This window comes from Protopterus annectens, chromosome 11.part0 (genome assembly GCF_019279795.1).
Source record: "Protopterus annectens isolate FY-2018-M chromosome 11.part0, PAN1.0, whole genome shotgun sequence".
NCBI lineage: Eukaryota > Metazoa > Chordata > Ceratodontiformes > Protopteridae > Protopterus > Protopterus annectens.
Window position 1 is genome coordinate 63,259,487 of NC_056745.1, and position 10,722 is coordinate 63,270,208.

At 36.6% G+C, this 10,722-nt stretch overlaps 1 protein-coding gene across 2 annotated transcripts in view; it reads left to right on the forward strand.

Annotated features, from left to right (window-relative positions):
* Nucleotides 1–10,433, forward strand: part of PDZRN4 (PDZ domain containing ring finger 4) — a 953,431-nt gene extending 942,998 nt beyond the window's left edge. Inside the window, exon 8 of one of the 2 annotated variants that reach the window (XM_044087444.1) lies at nucleotides 8,299–10,433. In XM_044087444.1, coding sequence (XP_043943379.1) covers nucleotides 8,299–9,831 — 1,533 coding nt within the window. In that variant the 3' untranslated portion in view covers nucleotides 9,832–10,433. The remainder of the gene's footprint in view (nucleotides 1–8,298) is intronic. The other variant, XM_044087445.1, reaches the window with a different exon arrangement.
* The last annotated feature ends 289 nt before the right edge of the window (nucleotides 10,434–10,722 follow it).

The following is a 10,722-nucleotide window of genomic DNA, read 5'->3' on the forward strand; positions in this document are numbered from 1 at the left end:
TGTCACCTCAACATTAGAAGTATAAACAACAAGGCACATGAATTACATGCACTCCTGGCTGTCCACTCCCCTGAGATACTCTGTTTATCTGAAACCTGGTTAAAACCTAACACCCCAGATAATGAAGTGTTACCACCTGGGTATAACATACTCAGGCTGGATTGTGCTTCTAGAAAGGGGGGGTGGGGCAGCTGTTCTCTATAAATCTGTGTTAAACATCACCATTGAAGCTATACAACCACCTCAAATTTATAACTCAGAGATTCTTGCCACCAAACTGCAACTTAATAAAAATACATTTATTAATATAAGCTATATGTACATTGCCCCAGGAAATAATATATCTGCACTCGAAGATACCCTTCACTGGCTATCATGTAACTACCCCAAGAAAGCTTACTACTGTGAGATTTTAACATAGATTGGAACACCTGTTCCTCAGAATCCCCAGCCACCCATGTTAACCTGCATGAATTTACACAAATCATAACCACCCCTACCAGGATAGGAAAACCTAACCATAAAGAAAGCATACTTGATTGGATACTTATCAATAGTCACCCCCAACTGTACACCCCTGGGACCCTCCCTGATGACTTAAGTGATCATCTTCTTACCTATATAATGAAGCATAAAGCCATCAACCCCCACCAACTCATACTCAGAATGGTAAGAAACAAAAAGAACTTTAACCTTGCCAATTTCCAACAGGAACTAAACTCATATAAATGGTCAGTTTTAAAGCACCTCCCCTTAGAGGAAGCAGTTGTATGTAAATGGTCAGTTCTAAAACACCTTCCCTTAGAGGAAGCAGTTGTATGTAAATGGTCAGTTCTAAAACACCTTCCCTTAGAGGAAGCAGTTGTATGTAAATGGTCAGTTCTAAAACACCTTCCCTTAGAGGAAGCAGTTGTATGTAAATGGTCAATTCTAAAGCATCCGCCCTTAGAGGAAGCAGTTGTATGTAAATGGTCAGTTCTAAAACACCTTCCCTTAGAGGAAGCAATTGTATGTAAATGGTCAATTCTAAAGCACCTCCCCTTAGAGGAAGCAGTTGTATGTAAATGGTCAGTTCTAAAACACCTCCCCTTAGAGGAAGCAGTTGTATGTAAATGGTCAGTTCTAAAACACCTTCCCTTAGAGGAAGCAGTTGTATGTAAATGGTCAGTTCTAAAACATCTCCCCTTAGAGGAAGCAGTTGTATAACTTCAACAACAAATTCATTGAGATCCTTGACTCTCATGCATCTGTTCACTCAATAAGAATAAAGGCAAAAACTGTGCCATGGCTTTCCAAAAAGTCCAAACTAAAAATCACCCTTAGAAACAAAGCATGGGCATTATGGCGTACTACAAAAGACCCCCAAGATCATTTTAAATATAGGCAATCAAGGAATGAGACTAAAAAATCCATTTTACAAGACAAAAAAAACTACTACTATAATCTACAGCAAATAAATCAAAACAACCCTCAGAAGTTTTGGGCAGGTTTAAATAAACTATTACATCTTGGACAAACTTCCACCCCGACCCCTGCAGCCACCATTGATAAACCACCTGAGGAAGTCTCAGACAGTTTTAACTGATTCTTTACGGAGACAATCCAAGCCCTAGCTAGACAACTACCTCCAAGCTCCACTGGCCCTGAGGACACCACCCCTAGTAACCAACTCTCATTCAGATTCCAACCAGTTGCCACTTCGCTTATCTGTACCTTGATCAAAAAATTAAAACCATTTACTCTCTCTGCTGATCTGCTCCCTGCCGAGTATCTACAAAAAGCAGCTGATGACATTGCTTACCTCATCTCTATACTAATCAATCAAGCCATAGTAGAAGCCAAAATCCCCACCATCTGGAAAATATCCTATGTAATCCCACTTCACAAAGGAGGTAACTCTATTGAACTCTCCAATTACAGGCCAATAGCTACATTATATCCACTTGCAAAGGTTATAGAAAAACATATTCGTAGACAACTGCTGCGCCACCTAATTCAGAATAACCTTATGGCAGACTCCCAGCACGGCTTCTGACCTCACCACTGGACTACTTTGGCCCTCCTAGCCTTCTCCAACACCACAAACCATAATCGCAACAATAATAACATATCCTCTGCCCTCTTCTTGGATCTCTCCAAGGCATTTGATATAGTTGATCACCAACTTCTAATCCACATCCTGAAAACTTTCTGTCTAGATACTAAAGCCCTTCAATGGTTCCAATCTTATCTGAGTGGCAGACAGCAGGCTGTCCTTTGGCAAAACAAGCTATCTAACCTCCTACCCAACTCCCTTGTGTACCCCAGGGTTCTATACTAGGGCCCCTTCTGTTCTCCATTTTCATCAATGACCTTTATACTGTTATCCCAAAAGTCATCTGTATCCAATATGCTGATGACTCCACCCTGATCTGCTCGGCCACATCTCAGACAGAACTATGGTCAGCTACCCAGAGCACCTTTAACATAATAGAAAACTGGCTTTCTGGTTGTTGTCTGATCTTAAATCCTAAAAAAAAAAAAGTTACTTTTCTCACCAACTCATACGTCTACTGTATTTACCTTTACCATAAAATCCAATAATGGCACTATAATCTCCACAGACACTGCTGCAAAACTATTAGGTGTTATCATAGATAATCTTAAATTTGACCTGCATGTTAATCAAACCATCAAATTCATCAATAAAAAACTAGGGTCACCTTACAGGATAAAAGCCTTCTAAACCCCACCTCCTAGAATTGTCATAGCTTGCTCTCACCTACTTTCAACTCTTCTGTACGCATCCCCTTTACTCTCTAATTTAAACAAGTTTGTCCTCAACAAACTGTCTATCTGCCACAACCACATTGCCAGATTTGCCACTGGTCTGCATTATAGGACACACCACTGTATCAATCTAAACCAGTTTAGGTGGCTAGAACTGCCCAGCTCGATCCAGTATAACCAATTGATTATGGCAGATAAAATCCTTTACAATCCAGACAATACTCCTGCACTAAAAAAACATTATCACCCCCTATAACAATCCCAGACCTCTTCGATATTCTAACAGACTGCTAGTTCAGACTATCAAAACTAATAACTCAGCTGGTGACTCTCTCTTTACCAACTCTGCAGGTAGATCCTGGAACTCACTCCCAGGTGATATTACTTTACTTACCACCCTGAGTCAATTTAAGATAAGACTCAAACGATGTTTGACACTAAACTGGCTATGTCAATGTATCAGACCAGACTAACTCTCCTGTACTATGAGTCAATAACTATAATTTATCTTAGTTGTGTTACTTAATCCAGACTTACACCCGGGATTATCTCTAACCTTGGAATTTGTATAACTTGTTAAGTATGTAACCACTGTATATATTGTATCTGTAATCTTACACCTGGGATTATCTCTAACCTTGGAATTTGTATAACTTGTTAAGTATGTAACCACTGTATATATTATATCTGTAATCTTACACCTGGGATTATCTCTAACCTTGGAATTTGTATAACTTGTTAAGTATGTAACCACTGTATATATTGTACCTTGGAATTTGTATAATTTGTTAAGTATGTAACCACTGTATATATTGTATCTGTAATCTTACACCTGGGATTATCTCTAACCTTAGAATTTGTATAACTTGTTAAGTATGTAACCACTGTAAAATAATGATAATGGAAGACGGAGAAAAACAAACCAAAAAACTAGTAATTCAAAAATTGCCCCGTTGTACAGGAACCAATAAAGGCTGTCCCACAAAACGTTGTAGTTGGAATAATGGTATTGAAAGACTCTGCAGTCCACAGGTAGTTCAAAACATGTACATAGTTTATTAACAATAGAAGTGGAATTAAAAATTAAGCGCTTTCATTTCCAATGCTGGAAACTTCATCAGAATAACTACCATTGTTCTATCGGACATTTTATACCATTGTATTAATTACATTCAATTTAAACCCATTAATCAGAGAGCAGTATTTTAAAGAAGCAAACCACTGTAATTTTGTATGTATCATTATGTTAAACAAATATCATGAAAACATATAAAACAACTATAAATGGCACTGATGATTGAAAAATATATGTATCCATGTAATCTGAAATGATCTATAAAATGAGTAAATAAATAAATAAGTAAATGAATAGTTAGTACTTGTAAGTGCAGTTAGAAGTATAATAAATGTTAAATAATTAAGTAGTTAAAACATATAATAGTTATAATACAATAAATACACTAATGTCATAGTATGATAGCGTAATAATTTAAAAATATGATAAAATAAGTCTCAGTAAAATTAATGAGTCTCAATGAAATTGTAGAATTATTGCTTAAAACACATGAGCACCAGTATATGGACCCTTATAATAAACATTGTTTGAATAGGGCAATATGTATACAATATGAAAAACTCTGGTTGAATAGGGAATATGTATACAATGAAATATACAATATAAAAATAGCTAAATCTAAACGTGTATATGGTGTATAAATGGTCAAGTTAGATGGGTAAAAATAATTAGTAATAAAATATTGAATGAAATTCAATATTGTTGTTTTCACTAATTTTCATTCATAAATTTTCTTTAATTTTTTGTTATAGTTTTGATCTTTGTTTTTTGTTTTTTATTTTTGTTTTTGTTTTATTTGCCCTTAATTTTAGGGCAGGTAAAAGTGACACATGATCATTCATCCCTGGGGGTGTATTGGAATCCAATCTCAATTGCCAGATTAGTTCTCTATAACTAAGCTGGTTTTCCCAACCCCCCCCCCTCCTCTGTTGTCCCTAGGTACTGTTTCCAGAATCCAGAACTTAAAATTGGCTTCCTTACAAAATAATATGCGCATTAGTTTCCTTCCTCCTATTAACATGTAACCACTGTATATATTGTATCTGTAATTTTACACCCGGGATTATCTCTAACCTTGGAATTTGTATAACTTGTTAAGTATGTAACCACTGTATATATTGTATCTGTAATCTTACACCCGGGATTATCTCTAACCTTGGAATTTGTATAACTTGTTAAGTATGTAACCACTGTATATATTGTATCTGTAATCTTACACCCAGGATTATCTCTAACCTTAGAATTTGTATAACTTGTTAAGTATGTAACCACTGTATATATTGTATCTGTAATCTTACACCCAGGATTATCTCTAACCTTGGAATTTGTATAACGTGTTAAGTATGTAACCACTGTATATATTGTACCTTGGAATTTGTATAATTTGTTAAGTATGTAACCACTGTATATATTGTATCTGTAATCTTAACTGCTTATCTTGGAGCTTTTCTCCCCGGACCTCCACTGAAAATGGACATGAATCCAGTCGGACTATCCCAGTCAACAAATGTAAAATAAAATAAAATAAATAGTAATTAAAAGTTCAGCATTCCATATGCATGCTTTCAAACACATGTTGTCTAACTGTGACATTTTTTATAGGTACAATGTTGTTATTATTAATAATGCAGTATTTCCTGTGTCCCTTTTGAAGAACATTTAAATAAACTAACTCAGATGATAAAAGTTTCTTGTTTGCAGGAAATAGAGCATACTTAGGTAAAGGCTTATTGTTACTATGTCTTGCTGTATGCAAGTCTGTCTGGGGTCTTGCAGTTTGAATTAACAGCATACATTCTATCTAGGCATGTTATCGTTCTTAAGATTTAGGGTAACTTTGGAATACCCATTTTCTTAAGTGGAGTAGGAATGCACCTAACATTACACAAGGGTGTTTGTCTGCTTTCAGAGGTGCTACATGAGGTCCTCCGCCATGGAAGAGGGCATGCCTGATGCTGGTGCTGCATCAGACACTGATGATGATATTGGCACAGTCAAATAGCATAGTACCACTGTTAGCAGCAATGACTATGAGCGGAGCACTCTCTCCCACATCCAGTGACAAAGTTCTATTGCCTGAAGAATCTGCCTCTCTTCTCCAAAGCCTGAAATGTGTGTCACAATTGGCACTAAAGAATAGCTGTATAGGGCAATCATCCAGACACAGGCATATGCCAGCACCATGATGCTTTGACAGTGTTCCGTGATGGTCAGTGAATGGTCCCTGTAGCAAGGATTGTCAATGCTACACATTTCTAAGTGCCCTAAAGGATTAGTGTTCTATACATCTCATGGTATTCCACATGAAGATGTATGTCTACCAGCTGCTATATGGTGCCTCTGCCCACATGATATAATTTCACTATGTCCTTGTTGGAGTGGAGGTGGCATGTTAGCACTTGTTCAATCCTGCTGTGACACAGAAGGTTATGAATTACCCTGTTATGGACACTGATTTTGGCTCAGCTAATATGTCTGTTATTCTTAGCATCACACCATGTTCTTTATTTCTTTTTACCAAGAAATCACTGTGCACAAACTGTCTAGCAGTTACAAATGATTGCACAGCTTTTCAAATTTCTGACTCACTCTTCCATGTTGTTTACTGTCATTTGTTTTCATAATTGGACTTATTACTATAATGTTACTCATTTCCATCTCCTATTGTCAGTAGCATAGGATGCCAACTGCACAGTTTAACCTGCTTGAGCAACAGTGCTACCTGTCTCTGAATTCGCCAACTACGTGCACTGTTATTTATCTGTGCACTCTTACTTATCCATGCACTGTTACTTATCTATGCACTGTTACTTACCCGTGCACTGTTACTTATCTGTGCACTTACTTATCCATGCACTGTTACTTATCTATGCACTGTTACTTACCTGTGCACTGTTACTTATCTGTGCACTGTTACTTATCCATGCACTGTTACTTCTCTATGCACTGTTACTTACCCATGCACTGTTACTTATCTGTGCACTGTTACTCATTACACTACATTTTGCCTTATGCATTGCACTATTCATTTCAGTATCCTCAAAACAATGTAAGGAAGATGTTGAAAATAAAGCCAATGGGCAATCTTTCAGAGCAAATAAACAACTTTAAAGAAGTCTCCAGAAAAGTGGAAGTGAGAAGAAAGCACTGAGTGGAGCCCATTTGTTCTGAAAGATCATGTGATGTCATTATTTTCCGCATGCTCCTTGTCCTGGTTTATGTTTTCTCAGGAATACTATAACATGGTGAAAGCAGATTAACTACTTTTCCATATTTCACATTTCTGAATCCTTGAAATCTGCATTATATATTTCAGAATTGTCTTCTTTACTGAAACTGTTAAGTCGTAAATAGTATAGTATGTCAAAAGTGCATATTTGTATTTCCTGTGAAACTGTTTGCAAAGTTTAAAGTTAAGTTAATGCAGCTACATCTATAATGACTTCATTTGTCTGTGTTGTATTGTGTGTAAGCTTGAACTGATAGTTGCTATCTTAAAGTGACAATCCATCAGAAATATAAACTAGACATTGTCTGATATCCAGAAAATGGGAAATGTGAACTGTTTTAATTGCATCACTTTAGGCAACATTTCTTGGCAATTCTAGATTTTCACATTTTTTTGTCTTTGTATTTATTGCATTCATGCAGATCTCCATTTCCTGTATGGAAAGTTTTTAAGAGTGATGATTGTATTATAGTGAAATATGGTAGTATGCAGCTATACATACCTTTTTAAATGCTACCCTTCGCATGTAATAAATGGACATACAAATTCAGATGTTTCCCACAGTACTCATAAAAATGCACTTAACAAATTGCACATAATACACACAATTGCAACCCTGAGAGACCAATATGTATTCCAAAAAAGTTCTTATTTGAAGCTTTGGGTACATCTTTTCTGATTTTTTAATTTTATACCTGCTTACAAGTGGGTTATAACAAATTAATTTTTAAATTTGTATACTTTTTAGTCAAATGTAAGATGAAATGAGCATGGTCTGGTGGTTGCTTTACTCTGGCCTATTTGAAAAACATGATTCATGGAGTAATGACATAGTATTATTCGTACTCTCATTTGCAGTTTGGGGTTGTCTATGTCCTGACCTTGCTGCAAAATGAATCACTTAAAATTATGACTATTTAAAAAAGCCATGAAGGTTCCCTAGTTGCCTTCTCTTTAGGCGGCAGCATGTTCAGTAAAAGGTATCCTCGGCCTCCTCTTGCTCCTAGTTAGAGCTGGGGATTAATGAAGGCATATGGAAGGCTATATATTAACCATTAAACTGGAGCCTGAATATTTAGAAAAAGGCAGTGAACGTTTGAGAGTAAGAAATACAAGTACCATACTAAAACTGGAACTAACTATAAAAGGCATTGGAATTTTGAAATCCATTTTTGACAAACTCCATTGCTGTGACTAGTAACATTTTTTTTTTTGTTTTTGCAAGCAGCCAAAGAAAACTGAGGAAGATGATGGCACTACAGACACAGCAACATCTTCTTCAAATAACCAAGAGAAAGACAGTGGAGTGGGTCGAACCGATGAAAGTATGCGTAATGATGAAAGTTCAGAGCAGGAAAATGTGACGGAAGAGCAGAATGACACTTCTCTCCAAAGTGTCAGAGAGTTGGGACAAAGTCAGGATACCTTAGTTGGTAATGAACTCCAGTGCAATGAAAGCATTATTTCTGGAGAATACCTTGATTCAGACTTTGTTGTAACCCAAGATGATGACTGCGAGAGATATCGACAGCTGCTTGAATTAAAATGTAAGATAAGACATCAGGGAGAGTATGATCTTTACTATTCTAGTAGCACGATAGAATGCAGTCGGAAAGAGAGGGGTAGCATGGAAAGGGAACTGCAGTTGCTTAATGAGGAACTAAGAAATATTGAACTTGAATGTCAAAATATTATGCAGGCCCATAAGCTTCAAAATGTGAAAGAGCAGTTTGGAGATATCTGGCCAGTCTGTGAAGGTGGATTTAGGAACTGCAACACAAGTACTGACTTGCAAAGTGATAATAAACTGACTAATATCCTGGAGCATCCTGAAAAATCAGATAAGGACAGTTCTAGTGCTTATAACACAGCAGAAAGCTGCAGAAGCACTCCGCTGATGGTAGAAAGGTCACCTGATTGTTCTTTACAAAGGATGATTAGTCTAACTAATAAGAAGAATTTAAGGAGCACTGTTGTTGTTGACCAGCTATCCCCTGTGCATTCAACTGAAGAAGTAGGTGCCACTAACTCCAGAATGTTAAGACAGAGTAATACGGCAGACGGTAAGGAAAATGGAGCTGAAAGTGGCAGTTCAGTAGAGCAGGACAAACAAATCTTGGAGCATATTCCTTATCTGTCTCCTTATCACAGTGCTAAATACAGGTGTAGTAACATACCTATTCATGCCAGACATTATCAGAGTTACATGCAGCTCATCCAACAGAAATCAGCAGTAGAATATGCCCAAAGCCAACTAAGCCTTGTCAGCATGTGCAAAGACTCTCAAAAATATGCAGAACCCAAAATGGAATGGAAGGTGAAAATTCGTAGTGATGGAACACGGTACATCACTAAGAGACCAGTGCGTGATAAACTCCTTAAGGAACGTGCCTTAAAAATCAAGGAAGAGCGCAGTGGGATGACAACTGATGATGATACCATGAGTGAATTGAAAATGGGTCGTTACTGGAGCAAGGAAGAAAGAAAACAACATCTTGTGCGTGCCAAGGAACAAAGGAGGCGGCGTGAATTCATGATGCGTAGCAGACTGGAGTGCCTCAAGGAAAATCCCCAAAGTGGCAGTGAAGGGAAGAAAGAGATTAACATTATTGAACTCAGTCACAGAAAAATGATGAAAAAGAGAAACAAGAAAATATTAGATAACTGGATGACAATCCAAGAACTTATGACACATGGTGCCAGAGCTCCAGATGGTACACGACTACACAATGCCTTTTTGTCAGTTACTACTGTGTAAATTAAACTTTTTATGGGAATTCTACCAGTTTAGGTAGATTACAGCTGCCTCGTTCAATGTGGCATTTTTATATATTTTAAAACAATTTATAATTTGACTTTTTGCAGACATTTATTACAATATTCTTTTCTATTTCATATGAACCATTATAAGATGCAGTTTCTTTAATCTGCAAAATGCTCTTAACAATTATGTAAAAATCTAAGCATCACTATACCAGTGGTGTGACATTTTAAATGAAAGACAGGATTTATTTCTTTATATTTGAAAATGAGTCAGAGCTTTGTTTTTGAAATGCCTTTTTTACCTTGATAATAATGCCAAAACAAATGCTTTGTATGCTCAGCTACACATTCAGCAACTAAAAATTGCCTAAAACATTTTTTCTGCTAAAAGCAGACTTAAACTATCTTTTACTACAGCATTTCCTATTGCAGTTTATAACATCCAGTGTACCTCTGGGCTGTAAATTGCAAATGTGTTTGACCCAGTAAACATGTAGGTGGATAACTTTTCAGTCATATGTAGTGACACATGGTCATGTAGTCAGATAAATATGTGGTATTGTGAAGGTACAAATAAATTATTGCTTACATCCTTAACCAAACTGTTTGCCTATAATGCATGCATTTTACTGTCTGTGTTTCCCTGAATGAAGACTGAAGTCTGATTTAGCATTATGCACGAGAAAGCCAAAAAGCGTATCTGTACAATAGTGTAAATGATAGCTTAAAGCATATTGGTCATACCCAGTAGCATCGTTGTTTTACTAAATTCTTTAATTTCCCAGGATGTCCCTCATGATAAAACAGTGATTTTGCAAAAAAAAAAAAAAAAATTAAGATTACAGCTTACAGCTGGTTGATGTTTAAGTTTCACTGTTAACTTAGT